At 36.1% G+C, this 19,673-nt stretch overlaps 1 protein-coding gene across 3 annotated transcripts in view; it reads left to right on the top strand.

Moving 5' to 3' along the window:
* PFKP (phosphofructokinase, platelet) overlaps window positions 1–19,673 on the top strand; it is a 64,345-nt gene that overhangs the window by 44,106 nt on the left and 566 nt on the right. For 2 of the 3 annotated variants that reach the window (XM_074193211.1, XM_074193213.1), the window contains 6 exons: window positions 758–910; window positions 3,137–3,301; window positions 5,115–5,176; window positions 6,818–6,929; window positions 8,736–8,835; window positions 10,948–11,053. In XM_074193211.1, the coding sequence (XP_074049312.1) occupies window positions 758–910; window positions 3,137–3,301; window positions 5,115–5,176; window positions 6,818–6,929; window positions 8,736–8,835; window positions 10,948–11,053 (698 nt within the window). The remainder of the gene's footprint in view (window positions 1–757; window positions 911–3,136; window positions 3,302–5,114; window positions 5,177–6,817; window positions 6,930–8,735; window positions 8,836–10,947; window positions 11,054–19,673) is intronic. The other variant, XM_074193210.1, reaches the window with a different exon arrangement.

Here is a 19,673-nt window from a genome sequence, read left to right as displayed (position 1 = left end):
GAGACCCCAGAGACCAAGGAATGAGAAAAGCTGCTCCTGGATAGAGTCAAAGAAATGATCACAGAAGTCATTCCAGGGAGAAAGGAGAGCATATAAAATAATTGACCTAGAATATATTGTCATACTTGGTAAATGCATGTTTTATATCATTTAACTTTTTGGAAAATGATGGAATTAGGATTATGACTAACTTTTTGCTGGGATCTGAGGCAATTTTATCCCATTCTTCTTGGCCTCTGGTGGTGTTGGTGGGTTATTTTGTATTGATAAGAATTTGCTTTACCCTGAAACAACAAGAAGAATGGTATTTTATTGCTTTTAATTTTTATTAATTTTAATCTTGCTAATTTTCATTAGAAAGTCTAACCTGATTTTCTTCCTTTAATGAAATCTAGACTCACACGACCCATTTAACCTCCTGGAATAGCTGTACTAACTGGTCTGTTATTCACGCTTCCATCTCTGCTCTCAGTATTCTTTCTGTCTCAGATTCACCAATTTTCATTAACCTTCTTTTCAGAAAATGATTGTGCCAGTGTGACACTAGTACATTGTTGATTTTACAGCCATTCTTTACCACCCACCCCTCCCCATTATTACTATTATTATCATAATTTCATTTCATTCTTGTTTGCCACCAGAGAAAGCCAGTCCTCCACCCCACGTGCACAGAGCCACCAAAAAGCTACCTAGGAACTAGTGATAAGTATGAAATGTCTAGTCTGGATTGCTAATGATATTTGTACTGCTGCTCCAGGCTTTTCACAGTTGCGTACAGCTAGCTGAGGCACGGCAGCAACATTTGGAGCTCTGCGTCCCAATATGTATTGTGCCTGCTACTATTAGCAACAATGTCCCAGGCACAGAAATTAGTCTTGGTAGTGACACTGGCTTGAATGCTGTGGTGGAGGTAAGAGAAGGACATTTCTGTATTGTCAATTTGATACTGCTAGAATAAGTAGTTTTTTATAACTATATATATCATTTATAACCAGCTATATAATTGGTTAAGCATCTGTTAAGCTAGTGCCTTAAGTTTTCTTTTTCTTAGGACTTTTTTTTTCTTTTGTGAGGGGTAAGGGATTTGTCCAGGGTGGCACAGCTTGCATCAAGTGTCCTCCTGACTCTAGAGCTGGTTGCACTGTGCCACCCAGTTACTCCCCTTAATTTTTTTTAAGTAACAGATTTAAAAAAAATTCTATTCCATTATCTCCCCCCACCCCATATTTAAAAAAAAATCTTTTATGAACTTTTCTCCATGAAAGGGCCATTTCCCCATTGGGAAAGGTCCTCCATGTTTTTTTTTTTTTTAAGAAAAAAATGACAGGCACAAATACCTTCAATAAATATTTTTGTAGTTCAGTAAAATAAGTTTTCTACTCCCAAGACCAAAGATGGATGAGACAATAATATTAAATATTTATGGACTTCAGCAAACTTATCCTGTTCTTTTTTCCCCTCCCTTCTCCAGTACCTGGTATCATACTGTGTCTACTATATAAGACTTCTTAAAGATAATTTTTTTTTAGTTTTATAATCATATTAAGTTAAATGTAGCCAGGAATTAACACTTCATTGCTATTTAAACAAATATTTTTCCAGAAAAGGTATTTTTCTGAAGTCTGGTTTTCCTTGGGGGGGGGCAAGAGGGGGAAACAAAAAAGTGGAATAGATGAGTAGTCTCTCAGAGGAACAACTTCATTCTATTGCTTACAAAAACGTTCTAAGTCCATTGGCTTGGTTGTAGTAGGTGAGTTAGGAAATGCTTTAAGAACAATTAAGAACACCTATTTGAAGTCCTCAGGTGGTCACTTTCTGTCATTCTGAGGAGCTCCCTTCTTGTTAGCTGGGGTGACATTCCATCTCACTGTGGGTTTTTTTTTTTTAGGATCAGACCTTCCTTCATACGTACTGAACATAGATGGTGACCAATATATTTACTAGGCATCCTCCCCTCACTCAAATTGCTACCACTGCTGGCCAGTTAGTTACTTAGAGTGACATCAGGCAGCAATCTAGGCTCCACAGCTGTGATCCACTGGCTTGGTTTTATAGGGAGCACTGAAGGAGGAGCCAATGGGCAGCTTGTGGGTAGTTCTGAAGGCTGCTGGTGGTTTATATGCCATGCATAAGAAGGGTGATAAATGGAAATGAAATGATAGGTTCCCTGGGCAAAACTCACAAAAAGATGTTGAATTTCAAAGCTTTTTTTTCATTTAGTTTCTTTTGCTTCAGAGAGAAGGACCAGTGTACTTCTTCAGGACAATTTTCTACTTTGCATTTTCTGTAAAGATTGTAAGCCCTATTGAGCACTCCCCCAGTGCTGAATGGTTAGTTATCAAGTCTATCAGTCTTTTAGTTCAAGTTGATTATGTAGAGTTTATGAGGGAGGTGGGGGGGGGGGTTATAGGACTACATACTGTCTATGCATCTAGATAAGTAGCTATATAGAGCCAGAAGGGGGCATTAGTCAACACCTAACCATGCTCTTGACTGTATGAAGAAAATTTGTTGAAACGGCTTGAAAGTCAGGAAGAAATGGCAAATGATCCTATACTTGCTCCACACTGATCTCGGTCAGCCTGCTTAGTTCATTGAAATTAGTTTTGGTCTAAACTGGTCAGTTGTTATGAGAAAGCTGAAAAGGCTTCTTGGATGAGTAATTTTGCAAAAATATTTTGGAAGGATTAAAATACTATAGTGTGATAGAGTACTGGCTTGGTAGCCACAGTGTGTTTTTGTTTAGCCCACATAATTTCTCTAGGACTCAGTTTCCTCTGTAAAGTGAGAAATTTGGATTAAAATGGCCTTGGGCTTCATCAGCTACGAGATTCTTCGGCTCTTAACCAAATCATTTCTCTTTGGTGTGTTTCTATGTGTTTTATAGTCACTTGATGGTCATTTTCATTGGTGTGATCTTGAGCCCTAGTAGGTAGAAGACATTAGGCATGGCAGTTTGACTCATGGCAGGGCCCCATGGCATCACCTAGAAAAATAAATCTGAACTTGCTGAAGATTTGCCACCATGTGGCCTGGGGGTCATATTCCTCTCCCTTGAGTCCAAGATGCTAACCCAGTGGATATAAACTATACATACTGACTTAATAAATTCTAATAAACCTCATCTTATGAACAGACATGTGATCGAATCAAGCAATCAGCTAGTGGAACCAAGAGGAGAGTCTTCATCATCGAGACAATGGGTGGCTACTGTGGATACCTGGCCAGCATGGGTGGTCTTTCTGCTGGGGCTGATGCAGCATATATTTTTGAAGAAGAATTTGGCATCCGAGAACTACAGGTTTGTAACAATTTTAGGCTTTAAGCTACGTGGAATTTTTTTATTTCATCTCTACCTGTGTGTGTACGTGTGTGTGTGTATGGTATTGGCAGAGAGAAGGGGAGAGTGACATGGTGAGGGAGAAGTAAAGCTCTTCAGACTCCATTCCTTTGGTCCAACTTACCATTCTCCTAGCAGTCTCTACCCTTCTGTAATAGAAAAGTCATAATGCACCCTCTGATGGTCGACTTGGCATTCTCCATCAGAATGGTACCAGGGCTTCCCGGCATGCATGGGCTTCAGTAGAACTAGAACCAAGGTGCATTTCTCCCAAGCACAGCATTGGGTTGGTCTCTCAATAGCTACCCCTGGATCTTGCTTTATCATCCCACTAGTTTGTTGTTAGTAATTATTGAGCAAGAAACAGATCATACCCATCAGGTGATGGTCTCATTCCATTTGGGAAATGAGAGTCTAGGAAGCAATATCATAAAACTTTTAAACAATAATGTGGTAATGTATAGCCACACTCCATTTTCTATGCCATGTCTTCTAAATTACAACAAATATTCATTTAAGTTGTGTCCCCAGAGACTTACAGATAATGAATTCAGGTTATGTAACATTTATACCACAGAAATGTGTTCACCCTTGGTCTTTATTAAATCAAATTTAAGACCCTGGCAAGTGAGAGGAAAAATAGGTTATAGGGAATGTATTTTGTAGTTCAGATTCTTGACACTATACAGATATGGAATATAGTTGAATAGTCTGTTCTTCTAATTATGTTCTAGTTAGGTGCTTGAGAGTTGAATTTACTCACTGATTTTGAAACTAAAGCTTGCATTTTTACCTCTCTGATATCAGGCTATTTATTTTATAGGAGTAAAAAGCAGGACAGAATAGTTCTGATTATATGCATTATTATTAAGCTTTGTAGTATTGACTTGAGAACCACCATCAGAAAAAAATCGCCTTTTTTTGCATCCTTGTGAACATATGTACATGTACATATTTTAATCTGCAGAGAATATTTTCTCATTATAGAATCTCCCTTCACTGCCAAAAGTCTTAAGAAGGCAGTTTTGTTTACATGTTAACTTATTTTAGTATAAAGATATTTACATGAAAAAAGTCATTAAAAAGTCCATGTATACAAGGAAACAAGGTAGCTTTGTTCCATACCATGGTCATAAGTTTTGGGTTAATATAAGGCATTGACTGCTTCCTGATTTAAAAAAAAAGGATTAATTACATTTGTTGACCTATGGAAAGAATTCCAGATTTGAGTCAAAGGGATATATTCAAATTCTGCTTCTCATCCTTCCAACCTGGGGCCTCTAATTCCTCATCTGTAGCTAGTCTGGGCTATGATTTAGAAAACTCCTCTAAAATCAAGGTAAAATACCTAAGGTAAATAAGGAATAAGTTTTCAGGAATGAAATCAATGACTGGAGATTAATTAATGAACTGTATGAACTATTCTTTGCTTTTAAGTTTAGACTGAGAGATGCATAGAGGAGATGAGACAGTATAGTTTGACTTCACCTTAAAAATTATATAACATTTGAAACCATCAGAAATCATGTACAGGGTGGTTACAAATGGAAAAGTACACAGATATTCACTGCACTCTGGGAACTCTAAAACAATATTTTCATGTAGAAAGATTAAAAAATGTGTTATTTAAATTTGTATGTTTTAAATTAAGTAAATGTGTCATATCATTGTTTTTTCTTTAGCACTGACACTTGACTGTAGAAATTATGTAATTATTGATGTTATGTTAGCCAAGTATTTCTAATGAGAAAGGTAATTTTTCCCCCCCTTCTAGGCTAACGTGGAACATTTGACAGAGAAAATGAAGACCTGTATACAACGAGGCCTGGTGCTCAGGTGCTTTATTATTTCTAGGGTTATTTCTAGAGATTTGAGCTTTTTGAAAAATATTATTTGCCACTGGTTAGAGAGAATTTAACTATTTGATTATCTAAGTCCTATTTCATTATGTAATCATTGTATGCGAAGGTAACATTGGGTTTATGAATGCTACTCCAACAGAATATAAGCCCTGCTAGGTTCTATCATGTTTTGAAACTACTACTACTGGCTCAAGACCATTTTTTGACAATTAAGTTAGCCAAGTAAGTGTGGCGAGGTTTCTCACCAGAAAGTTGGCCATTTTGCTACATGAATTCTTAGAGCATGGCAACACATGAAATAAGGCCAAATGTATATGATGGCACTCACTACCATGCAGATCCTCTATTTCTACAGAAGCAAAGTAGTTGCAAAAGGGGCAGAAGTACCCTAAGAGTTGTAGTTTTAAAATCATCTAACAAGCCATCAGTATTCTAAATGTGAGAACCTTTTCTACTAAGAGACAGATGTACTTTTGCAAGAACAGAATATCAAACTTGCTATCCTAACTACAAACAAAACTAGAAGCCAAAGCAAGTTGTTTCTTATTGAAAGAATGTTTCATAGCTTCCCTATGATGGTGAAAAATAAAGGCATTAATACAACTTAGCTTTTATCATGTAGCCAGACAAGAAACATTTTTTAGGGGACTTGTGGTCATCTCATTTACTGCTCGTTGTTACTCAGTTTAGTCAATTGTGACTGTCATTATTATGGAGATCTCATTCAGTGCAGGGACCCACCCATGTTAAAGAGGGATTTCCTATGCATGCTGAGGTCCTAATCAGTGTTCTTACTATAGAAGACACTTTTGTCACATAAGAACCTATAAAATTATAATGTTTTGAATACAGTCATTCAAAATATTGGTCTAATTATTCTCACAGAAAAACGTAAGGAATTCAATAAATACTTGTTGATTGATGACAGGTATCTATTTGTCCAGAATGTGCTGGGTCAGCCTAAAGGATATCATCACAAAAGCTATGATTAAAAAAGATGGATTGTTAACAGTTCAAGAATGAGGTACCAATGAGACTGTATGACCTGCTGATATCCTCATATTGCTGAGAAAGAAGGGAAGTCCTTATGTTTTATGGATTTCCCTGTGGGAAACTTACGAAAGGACACTAAGTTGTGATCTGCATCCTGCAGCATACTGATGAAATCATGGATTTACTGTAGTAAAGACCATTTTAGTTAAATAAGTCATTGAAAAGTCATCATCACTGTAATTTTTCTAGAGAGATAAATCTAAAAGTATACAACATCATAGTAAAGCAGCCATTCATTTGCCTATAAATTTATTTGTCCCTTCATAGCTAATTTTCTAGATAATTTTATTAGTGTTACTGGGTTTTGCTTCTCAAAAAGTTATTGCAATCGATCCAAAAAAAAGATTTTCCTTAGAGTTCAGAGGTATTGGCATAGAAAAACACTGTTTTTTTCTATTGACTTTGCTACTGCTAATCAGGATGATAAGGAATGGGGAAAAACAGGAACCCTTGCAGGTCCCTAGAAGGCCCTGGACTTTACTATGAGGAACCGTCCTGTAGAGATCAGCAGTAAATTGTTAAGGTACTTTAAATCAACTGAACTGTTGTCTATTTATTTTAGAAATGAGAACTGTAATGAAAATTATACCACTGATTTCATTTATCAACTTTATTCTGAAGAAGGAAAAGGAGTATTTGATTGCAGAAAGAATGTTTTGGGTCACATGCAACAGGTAAGATGACTGAAACACCTTGGATTAGTTAGTTGATGACACATATTAAGACTTCACAAAACAGAAGGCTCAGGCAATTATTCAGATAATTTAAAAATTGATTATTTCCTCTAGACTTTAAAACATCTAGTTTGATTTTGGACCTTTTCTTCCAGATTTATGTCATCTTTTACCTATTAAATATATATTCTGTATCTTGTTGTATGAAATACAACTGTTCATGTATTTAGTTTTTCCCTCAAGTATATTTGGCATTCACTCATTTAAATTCTGAGAAGGAAAAAGACACTATTCTAAATATTTTGTGCTTGCACTTCTCCTAAACCTGTGTATCAAATATTGGAATGATATTGGAACAATAACATCAACTCCCATTATTTAAGTGGAAAATAATTTGACAAATGTCTTCCTTAAAAATAACATTGCTGGGGTAGCTAGGTGGGCACAGTGAATAGAGTCAGGTGGACCTCAAATCCAGCCTCAGACAATTAATAATTACCTTGGGTAGGTCATTTAACCCCATTGTTTTGCACCCCCCCCCAAAAAAAGAAAGAAATAAACCCCAATGTGAGGAGCATCCTCTTGGTCCAGGATCCTTTTGCTTCATAACTTTAATTTATTTTTTCCCTTTTATTAGCTACCTGCCCATTTAACCCCATTGCCTTGCAAAAAGCAAAAAAAAAAAAAAATATTGCTTCAGACAATTAAGTTTAAGTAATTTAAACTGGAATGTAAAATGAATGATTCCTATTTAACAACTGTTTTTAAAACCATGAAAGTTCATAATAGTTAGATAATATCAGAATCATTTATTTTCTAAAACCTCAGATTAATAAGTTTATTAATAAAGTTATTTCATCATGGTACAATACTACAATTCTCTGATCTCTTTCCTCAGAAAGTATGAGGGAGTACTGGCTAATTTTCCCCACTAACTTTTAAGAATTTTCCAAAATATGTCAAGACTGCTAAAATGTAGGGGGTAATCTACTTCAAGGGTATGAAAGGATACACAGAGAGCCAGAAACATTTATGTAAATAGAAATCAGGGTTTTAGAGCAACAATCTGGAAAGTCTGCTAAATCAAAAAGCATTTATTGGGGGCAGCTAGGTGGTGCAGTGGATAGAGCACCAGCCCTTAAGTCAGGAGTACCTGAGTTCAAATCCGGTGTCACTTAATAATTACCTAGCTGTATGGCCTTGGGCAAGCCACTTAACCCCATTGCCTTAAAACAAAAAAAAGCATTTATTAAGCATTATTTATTAACTTTTACTGCATATATATATGTATATTTTATATATATATATTACAATATGTAAATATATTCTAATGAAAGAAATAAGTTCATAAACATGTATGTATAATATACCTGCATATACTATATATTTCTCCCATTAGAATGTAAGCTAATTTCAAGAAAGGATTGATTCATTCCTGGCATGTTTATCCCAAGAATATAGAACAGTACTTATCACATAAACAGAAACAAGGAAACAGGTTTTTTTTCCACTTTTACCTGGGAGGTTGTCTACTGAACATCCACATCTTAAGGCCAGAGAAAAATAAAGAGACAATGAAAGGGCAGTCTGATGAAGACAAAACAAATCAGGACTAGTTAGCCTACCTCAGTATCTTGTCTTGTGCCCACTAACTGTTCAATTTTTTGAAGATGAGAAAATAAAATTTGAGCTCTTTCAAAGAAAAGCTATTTAAAAAATAAATACTATGAATTTAGTTATCCTAGAGTATCATTCTTTAATGCGGAGAAAGCCTAATACCCATAATTCTGTGTTTAACTACAATAGGGTGGAGCACCTTCTCCTTTTGACAGAAACTTCGGAACAAAAATTTCTGCCAAAGCTGTGCAGTGGATTTCATGTAAACTTAAGGAAAGCTATCGAAACGGTATGGACCTATTCTTTTAATGGTTGAGCTATTTGCTAACTCTACTAGATTTATAGAATGCTTATTCCTTGAATGGTTTCAATTGGCACAAGCACCTACATGATATAATTATAATGACTACTGCTATCTATGTCTGTTTAACTGTCTTATTAATGAGAATGTGTGTTTCAAGTAATTTTAATAGTACTTGGTAATATCCTTCTATTTCTTTCCTTAATTGTTAACAAAGAATGTTCTCAAAAATGCATTTAATTCTACATGCATTGATTGTGGTTAAAATTGTCATTTCTGTTTTATTTTTATGGTGGCCACATGGAATACAGAAGAAGGTAACTTTTTCCCCTTTAACTGACTAATTTTGCTATTTTTAAGAATAATAATGGATAATTCTGCCTAATTTTGCTATTTTCAAGATTAATTGGTAATCCTGCCTAATTTTTCTATTTTACAAATATTAATTGGTAATGTCAATGATTGATAAAATCAGGATTGGGAGATATTGTCTATCTACTCCCCTGCTTCTAAACAAGTCCATCAACCCAAATGGATCCTGTTTTATCCTTTTTTTTTTTTTCTATTGGAGATTCTATATTTCTTAGTTAACTGGTTCTAGGATTTTTATGAAGTTCATAATAAACTTCATCCTGGTATCTTATCAGAATCCATCCTGTTGCAATTTAAAACTCTTCTCCATTTCTAATACTCAGGAGAAACAAGCTGTCCATACTCATTCAGCTCCCAAATGCTGATGTGCTTTGCTTTCTACAAATAAATTTTATTTTTATAAACAAGAAACAGTTTAAATACACTTGGCATTGTATCCTTAAAATTATTCTTTTATAAGGCAAATAATTAACCACTAAATGATTTTCATACATTGATTTCACCTAAATACATGTACCCAATTCAGCCTTTTGACTTTTTTGAGTGTGTATAAAAGGTTTATTTTCAGCCTTTTTAAAGCAAAGAGTATTCTTGTAATCCAGAATTTTTCACCATCTATCTTGAAGCAGAACTTTAAATTGTCAGTAGAAGTGACTGACATGCCTTCCTACTTTTAAAAAAAAATGTACATGGGAGAAGGTAGTGATAGGAAGATCACTATTTTTTTTTTTAGATTTTGCAAGTCAATGGGGTTAAGTGGTTTGCCCAAGGCCACACGGCTAAGTGGCTGAGGTCGGATTTGAACCCAGGTACTCCCGACTCCTGACTCCAAGGCCAGTGCTCTATCCACTGCACCACCTAGCCGCCCCAGATCACTATATTTCTAAGAACTGAATGTGTAAATGCCTTAGAGAAAAAGCCCAGTTTTAAACTGACTAAATATGAAATGCCTGGCAGGTAAAGGAATAGCTCTAGACAATTTCCCCAGATACTGCCTGGTGACCTTCCTTTGCAAATATTCTTCCCATATACTTTTCCATTCCTGCCACACAAGAGCACACTCTCATTTTGCAAATACAAAGCTTTTTCCTGCAAGGTCTGAATGCATAGCTAAAATTTGATATTCTCACTGATACTAACAAGATTGTTTCTCAAATTTAAAGCATTTTAAAAAAATTTTTCCAATCAATTTTGTTGCCAAGATTGTTGCTTATAGTTATTAAATGCCAGAATATCTACATTTAAAAACTATGTTAAAGCTCAATTCTGATAAACTGAACCTTTTGTAGAGGAAGGGAGGGGAAACCCTTAATCTCAAAAATCATGTAAAAGGCTGAATCTTTAAAAATAGGCATTTTTCTCTGATGGAAAATATGGAGGGAAAACTGGTTCCCCAGAAATACAAAATCCTCAGAATATACACTAATAGGGAAATTTTGAAATAGAAAGATTCATAACACTCAGTTCAAGCATCTCCTTCCTAAGGGAAGATGTAGTCAATAAAAAGTAGTCAACAAAAAATACCTAACACTAGCAGTTGGAGAAGGTAGAAGTACCCTTGAGTCTGAAGGACATGTCTTTTACCATCATATGGATTCCTAGATAGCTTGAACTCACCAGCATAACCCAAGTCTAAAGCTCCTTTTTATATACCATCATAATTTTAAGGTCTCATTGCCCACTGAGTCAATAATATTATTATTATGATGATGATGTTTTCTTTTATAGGAAAAGTCTTTGCCAACACTGAAGATTCAGTTTGTCTGCTAGGACTGCGCACACGCAATCTTCTTTTCCAACCTGTTAACCAACTAATGGAGCAAACAGATTTTGTGTAAGTAAATCAGTTTAAATTTCCACAACTTTGTGCCATTGCAATGCAACATCACATCTCCCAAAACAATGCCAAGCTAAATGAAAGTTAAATGAACCTAGAAAAGTTAAGTATAGTTTCAAATAGACCATGATTATTATTCAAGAATCAGCTTCACTAAGTACAGAGAAGGTCATCAACATAAATTTGGCCAGGAGGTGATAAATATTGTAGCAATAGGGACTCAAAGATTTCCAGTTACTTTTTCTGCAGTCAGTAAAAAGTCTACAAATATTTATTAAATATCTGCTTGTAGAATATACTGTGTTAAGTGCTGGATACAAAAAGAAAAGGAAAAAAAAGAACTGTCTAATGAGCTAAATTAAAGATATATAGAAGATAATATCAAGTGCTAAATAAATGCTAGTTATTGTTTAGATAAGCTAAAAAGGGAAGGCATCAGAAGTTGTGGGAATCTGGAAAGGCCTTCTGTAGAAGCTAGGATTTGAACTGAATTTTGAAGACAGGTCCTGAATGATGCTGCAATGAGGAATGGTGCTATGGTCAGCAAAGTGCAGAGGTCAAGGTAATTGGAATATAGTGTCTGCAGAGGGGAGGAAGGTATAAGACATCTGGAAAGGTAAGAAAGGGTGCCAAGGTGTGAGGAGTCTTGAATGGCAGTTTTTATGTGTGATCCTGGAGTCGCAAAAAATCCAACAACAATCAGAAGCTGTTAAAAATCCTATAGTCAAGGGGCAGCTAAGTGGTATAGTGGATAAAGCACGGGCCCTGGAGTCAGGAGTACCTGGCTTCAAATCTGGTCTCAGACACTTAATAATTCCCTAGCTGTGTGGCCTTGGGCAAGCCACTTAACCCTGTTTGCCTTGCAAAAAAAAAACCCTAAAAAAATCCTATAGTCTTAAATTAATATTTGTAAATAGTCTAATAGTCTTTAACCAAGGATGCAACCCTAGAAGAGTCACCATTTGTATGAGATTCTTGGGAAAAATAAAACCAGAAAACATACATGTTCTAAGAAAATAGGAGTTTCATCATGTACCTCCAAAACAATTGGAAGAACCATTACTGAGTAAGGTCCTTTGGTCACCTTGCATCTTCATTGGAAGGCATCTTCATAACATAAGTTCCACCATCTCTTACAAGAGATGACAAAAGCCTCAAACTTAAGTCATTATAGACTTTTATATATTGACTCCATTGCAAAGGTGGGCACAAGGAAGGACAATAAAAATGAATTACTTGTGGGATTAGACTGAGCGTTAAATGAGTCTGCAGTCAATTTGGCATGAGATCCAAGTTATCCTGGTCTCACTAGGGAAATCTGATTTGATCACAATGACAGGATCCCCCCCCCCCCCGCCCCGCCCCCCCCACAAACACACAATCACTTGATTTCTACAGGACCTAGTATGAAATGGCAGTGGCACTTTAAGATGTGATTAGGAAAAGCAATTAGCCTTGACCAAATTCATACTGAAGAAATTTGTAGCAGAACTAATCATTTTTAAAGCATTCAGGTATTGATTTTTTTCAGATCCAAGATAAGTAATTGAAGTCCAATTTTATAATTTTCCTTATCAGACCACAATTTCACAAATGACTGAAAGGATATAAGATGCCTCTCTCTCTCTCTCTGCTGATCTCAAAATTTCTAGAGAATCCAGGTTTTTAAAATAAGGTGTCTCCCACATGCATTAAAATCATCTAAGATCCTGTGAATACTTAATGATCCACTGACTAGCAACACTGAATAAAATTTGAGAGTAAGGTAAATATGGATATCTTTGAGTTTCATGAAATAAAGTGAACAAAATTTAGTTGTAAGAGAGACTCGTAATTGCATATAATCTTGTGGTCATTTGAATTAAACCTAATATACTGCACTTTGGTCACCTGAGGATGAGCAATAAATTAGTCTGGTATGCATATGGAAAGCTCAATTATGGTTTCAGTGTTCCCAAGCTGTTTCCTGCTCATCTTATTCTCCTGGCAATGCCAGGTGAGCTATCAAACACTATGGTGTCAAATTTCAGGAGTTAAAAGATAGGAGAAAAAGCATGATGAATAGAAGTAAACCTGCATTACATTACCAAGACACAACTTAAGTTATACAACTTCTAGTCATCCATTTAGATAAGAGGTGCAAAATGTTAAGTTTATCTTCTGTATTGTTGGATCCAGTCTGATCAAGTATGCCACCCAGATTTAGTAATTAAACTTTTTCCAGAAAATTTTGTTTTTTTAATTTATTTTTATTAAAGATATTATGACTTTTACAATTTTCCCCCCAATCTTACTTCCCCTCCCCCCCCATGGAAAGCAATCTGTTAGTCTTTACTTTGTTTCCATGTTGTACCTTGATCCTAATTGGGTGTGATGAGAGAGAAATCATATCCTTAAAGAAGAGACAAGAAGTCTAAGAGGTAACAAGATCAGACAACAAAATATCTGGGGTTTTTTCTAAATTAAAGGGAATAGTCCTTGCACTTTGTTCAAACTCCACAGCTCCTTAACTGGATACAGATGGCACTGTCCTTTGCAGACAGCCCAAAATTGTTCCCGATTTTTGCACTGATGGAATGAGCGAGTCCTTCAAGGTTGATCACCACCCCATGTTGCTGTTAGGGTGTAGTGTTTTTCTGGTTCTGCTCATCTCACTCAGCATCAGTTCTTGCAAATCCCTCCAGGCTTCCCTGAAATCCCATCCCTCCTGGTTTCTAATAGAACAATAGTGTTCATGACATGCATATACCACAGTTTGCTAAGCCATTCCCCAATTGAAGGACATTTACTTGATTTCCAATTCTTTGCCACCACAAACAGGGCTGCTATGAATATTTTTGTACAAGTGATGTTTTACCCTTTTCCTTCATCTCTTCAGGATATAGACCCAGTAGTGGTATTGCTGGGTCAAAGGGTATGCTCATTTTTGTTGCCCTTTGGGCGTAGTTCCAAATAGCTCTCCAGAAGGGTTGGATGAGTTCACAGCTCCACCAACAGTGTAATAGTGTCCCAGATTTCCCACAACCCTTCCAACAATGATCATTATCCTTTCTGGTCATATTGGCCAATCTGAGAGGTGTGAGGTGGTACCTGAGAGAAGCTTTAATTTGCATTTCTCTAATAATTAATGATTTAGAGCATTTTTTCATATGGCTATGGATTGCTTTGATCTCATCTATAAATTGCCTGTGCATATCCTTTGATTCATCTGTCAATTGGGGAATGGCTTTTTGTTTTAAAAATATGACTCAGTTCTCTGTATATTTTAGAAATGAGTCCTTTGTCAGAATCATTAGTTGTAAAGATTGTTTCCCAATTTACTACATTTCTTTTGATCTTGGTTACAGTGGTTTTATCTGTGCAAAAGCTTTTTAATTTAATGTAATCAAAATCATCTAGTTGGTTTTTGGTGGTGTTCTCCAGCTCTTCCTTAGTCATAAACTGCTCCCCTTTCCATAGATCTGATAGGTAAACTAGACCTTGATCTTCTAATTTGCTTATAGTATTGTTTTTTTTATGTCTAAGTCCTGTAACCATTTGGATCTTATCTTGGTAAAGGGTGTGAGGTGTTGGTCTAATCTAATCTAAATTTCTTCCATACTAACTTGCAATCATCCCAGCAGTTTTTATCAAAGAGGGAGTTTTTATCCCAATGGCTGGACTCTTTGGGTTTATCAAACAGCATCATCTCCGCTTTTACACCTAGTCTATTCCACTGGTCCACCACTGTATTTCTCAGCCAATACCAAACAGTTTTGATGACTGATGCTTTATAATATAATTTTAGATCAGGTAGAGCTAAGCCACCTTCTTTTGCACTTTTTTTCTTTAAGCTCCTGGCAATTCTTGGCTTATTTCTCCATATGAATTTACTTACAATTTTTTTCTAACTCATTAAAGTAATTTTTTGGAATTTTGATTGGTAGGGCACTAAACAGATAGTTTAGTTTTGGTAGAATTGTCATTTTTATTATATTAGCTCTACCTATCCATGAGCAGTTGGTATTTGCCCAGTTATTTAAATCTGATTTAATTTCTGTGAGAAATGTTTTATAATTGTTTTCAAAAAGATTTTGAGTCTGTCTTGGCAAATAGACTCCCAAGTATTTTATGTTGTCTGAGGTTACTTTGAATGGGATTTCTCTTTCTAGCTCTTCCTGCTGTATCTTGCTAGACATATATAGAAAAGTTGAGGATTTATGAGGGTTTATTTTATAACCTGCAACTTTGCTAACATTGCTAATTGTTTCCAGTAGATTTTGGATTTCTTGGGATTCTCTAGGTAGACCATCATGTCATCTGCAAAGCGGGAGAGTTTTGTCTCTTCGTTCCCAATTCTAATTCCTTCATTTCATTTTTTTAGGTTTTTTTTTTGTAAGGCAAATGGGGTTAAGTGGCTTGCCCACGGCCACACAGCTAGGTAATTATTAAGTGTCTGAGACCAGATTTGAACCCAGGTACTCCTGACTCCAGGGCCGGTGCTTTATCCACTACACCACTTAGCCACCCCCTTCAATTTCTTTTTCTTCTCTAATTGCTGATGCTAACATTTCTAATACAATATGGAATAGTAGTGGTGATAATGGGCACCCTTGTTTCACCCCTGATCTTACTGGGAATGCCTCTAGCCTCTCCCCACTGAATATAATGCTTGTTGACGGTTTCAGATAGATACTGCTTATTATTTTAAGGAACAGTTCATTTATTCCTACACTCTCTAGTGTTTTTAATAGGAATGGATGCTGTATTTTGTCAAAAGCTTTTTCAGCATCTATTGATATGATTTCTGTTAGTATACTCAGTTATATCAACAACAAACCTAACAGTTTTCCTAATATTGAACCAACCCTGCATTCCTGGAACAAATCCTACTTGATCATAATGTATTATCCTAGTGATAACTTGTTGTAATCATTTTGCTAAGATTTTATTTAAGATTTTTGCATCTATATTCATCAGGGAAATAGGTCTATAATTTTCTTTTTCTGTTTTAACTCTTCCTGGTTTAGGTAACCATATTGGTTTCATAGAAAGAGTTAGGCAGAGTTCCATCTTTCCCTATTTTTCCAAAGAGTTTATATAGGATTAGAACCAATTGTTCCTTAAATGTTTGGTAGAATTCACTTGTGAATCCATCAGGCCCTGGAGCTTTTTTCTTAGGGAGTTCAATGATGGCATGTTGAAATTCTTTTTCTGAGATAGGGTTGTTTAGGTATTTAATCTCTTCTTCATTTAACCTGGGCAACTTATATTTTTGTAAATATTTATCCATTTCACTTAGATTATCAAATTTATTGGCATAGTTGGGCAAAATAATTTCAAATTATTAATTTCCTCCTCATTGGTGGTGAGTTCACCTTTTTCATTTATGATACTAGCAATTTGGTTTTCTTTTTTTTAATCAAACTGACCAGAGGTTTATCAGTTTTATTGGTTTTTTCATAATACCAACTTTTGGTTTTATTAACTCAATAGTTTTTTTGCTTTTATTAATTTCTCCTTTAATTTTTAGAATTTCTAATTTGGTATTTAATTGGGGATTTTTGATTTTTTTAGTTGCATGTTTAAGTTCATTGATTTCCTTTCTCCAATTTATTCATGTAAGCATTTAGAGCTATAATATATATCCCGAGTGTCACTTTGAATGAATCCCATAGGTTTCATTATTATCATTATCTAGGATAAAATGGTTAATTCTTTCTATAATTTGTTTTTTGGTCCACTCATTTTTTAAAATGAGGTTATTCAGTTTCCAATTTGTTCTGGGTCTATATCTCCTTGGCCCAATATTGCATATGACTTTTATTGCATTGTGATCTGAGAAAGCTGTATTCACTATTTCTGCCTTTATGCAGTTATCATTAGGATTTTATGTCCTAGTACATGGCCAATTTTTGTGTAAGTTCCATGTACTGCAGAGAAAAAGGTATATTCCTTTCTATCCCCGTTCAGTTTCCTCCATAAGTCTACCATATCTAATTTTTCTAGCAATCTATTTACATCCTTAACTTCTTTCTTGTTTATTTTATGATTTGATTTATCTAGATCTGAGAGCAGGAGGTTGAGGTCTCCCACTAGTAGAATTTTGCTATGTCTTCATGTAGTTCTTTCAGTTTCTCCTCTAAGAATTTGCATGCTGTCCCACTGGGTGCGTATATATTCAGTATTGAAATGACTTTATTGTCTATGGTACCTTTTAGGAAGATAAAAGTTTCCTTCCTTATCTCTTTTACTGCTATCTATTTTTGCTGTTGCTTTGTCTGAGATAAGGATTGCTACCCCTGCTTTTTTTACTTCAGCTGAAGCAAAATGTATTTTGCTCCAACCTTTTACCTTTATATGTATCTCTCTGCTTCAAATGAGTTTCTTGTAAGCAGCATATTGTAGGATTCCGGATCCACTCTGCTATTTGCTTATGTTTTAAGGGAGAGTTCATCCCATTCACATTCAAAGTTATGATTACTAATTCTTTATTGCCCTCCCTTTGTATTTTTCCCTTCCCCCCCTTATCCATATTCCCCAGTATTTTGTTTCTGAATACCACCCCCTTCAGTGTTTGCCCTCCTATATCACCCCCTCCTCTTTCTTTTCCCTTTTGTTATTTCCCCCCATTCCCTTTCCCTTCCCGTCCCCCCTCCCTTTCCCCCCCCCCGCTTTTAATACTTGAAAGGCTAGATGTTTTATAAGTTAACTGAGTATGTGTAGGTTGACTTTAAACCAAGTCTGATGAGAAGAAAATTTAGGTGTTTCTCATCTGCTCCCTTCTTCCCTTCTATTACCATAGGTTTTTTGTACCTCTTAGTGTAATAAGATTTTACCCCATTCAGTCCCCCTTTTTAAGGAGGTAGTGTTTTTTAGATCATTCTATTTAAGTCATAGAAAATTCTGAGTGTCCCTTCTAGTTCAGTATATTCTATCGAATAGAGTTAAAATTCTTGAGAGTTATTAGAGTCTTTCTCCCAAATGGGGTTAAAGCCAGTTACATCTCTTTAGATAGCAGTCTCATGGATAGATCATGAATGTCCATCATTTCTGGCTAGGTATATTCTCTGTTAGAGTTACAATTCTTAAGATTTATGAGAATCTTTTCCCCCATGCTGGGAAATAGCCAGTTTCAACTTACTGGATAGCAGTTTTTTTCCTTTTACCACCCCCCCCTTTTTTTTTAACCTTTTCATGTGTTTCTTGAACCTCCTGTTTGATGTCCAAATTTTCTATTTAGCTCTGGTCTTTTCATCAGAAATTTTTGGAATTCTTCCATTTCGTTAAATGTCCATCTTTTTCTCTGGAAGAGAAGCTCAGCTTTGCGGGAAAGTAGATTCTTGGTTGCATTCCAAGCTCCCTTGCTCTTTGAAATATCTTGTTCCAGGCCCTTCAACCCCTTAATGTTGATGTAGCCAGGTCCTGCGTGATCCTTACTGTAGCTCCTTGATATTTAAAATGTTTCTTTCTGGCTGCTTTGCAGGATTTTCTCTTTTATCTGATAGTTCTGGAATTTGGCCACAACATTCCTTGTTTTCATTTTAGGATCTCTTTCTGAAGGGGATTGATGTATTCTTTCAATAATAATTTTTCTTCATTAACCTTTTGCAACTCCTTTTGGTCAATTCTACTTTTTGAAAGAGCTTTCCATTTGATCAGTTGAGGTTTTGAGATTATTTTCTTTTTGCATTTGCCCAATAGATGATCCGATTTATTTTATTTATTTATTTATTTAGTATTTGTCCAATTGAGGATCTGAGAGAATTATCGTCCTTTTGTATTTGTCCAATTGTACTTTCTAAGGATTTGTTTTCTTGTTGCAAGGTATTAATTGTCTCTCCCAAATTTTCAAGCTCCTTCCTTATTTCTTCAAGGAAGTCTTTCTGTGCTGAAGACCAGATCATATTCTCCTCAGAGGTTCCAGGTCTTTCTGAGTTAGGGTCATTCCCTTCCAAGAATTTTTCTATGGATCTACCTTTCCACTGACCCTTCTTCATTTCTGGCTGGCCAGTAGGAGGTGTTAGTTGCTTTCTCTGGAGTGTCTGTGACTTTGATTGAAGCCTTCTCCCTTTGCTTGAAGGGAGGAGTTGAAGCTATTGAATTCTTTTGCCTTCAATCAATGGTGCTCTTTACCCTGGCCTCAGGTCATTCATCAGTTGGGCTGGTTTTTCTGCTCACACACCTGGGCCTGAAGCAGAAATAGTCTGCAATTGTTTGTTCCGGGAAGAGGTCTGAGCTGTAATGGAGGCGTGGACTCTGAGTTCCTCAGACCAGAGGAGCCCAGGGATGGTGTCCCCAGCATTCCTGCACCAGAACTCTCCCCCCCCAGCCCTGTCTGCAAGCTCCCAGGGGACAGCACCAACACCAGTGCTTCTACTCCCTAGCTGACTCAAGCCCCTGCAGTCTAGCCCCACCGCTGATCCAGCAGGTCTGGTTTCTGGCCCTCAGACTCCCGGCTCCAATTCAGCTGCTAATCTGGTTGATGGGGCTGATCCTCCCTCTCAGCCCAGACCCACCCACCCAGTGCTGCTGTGGGAGACAAATCCTGAGGTTCTTTCTCCTGGCTTTTTCTTTCTGGGTTTTGTGGGTCGGATTTCTAAGAGGTTTGTTTCATATAATAGATGGGGAAAGATCA

The sequence above is a fragment of the Macrotis lagotis genome, chromosome 7 (assembly GCF_037893015.1).
Source record: "Macrotis lagotis isolate mMagLag1 chromosome 7, bilby.v1.9.chrom.fasta, whole genome shotgun sequence".
Taxonomy (NCBI): Eukaryota; Metazoa; Chordata; class Mammalia; order Peramelemorphia; family Peramelidae; genus Macrotis; species Macrotis lagotis.
The sequence above is the reverse complement of the archived record's forward strand: the minus strand, read 5'-3'. Positions and strand labels throughout refer to the sequence as shown.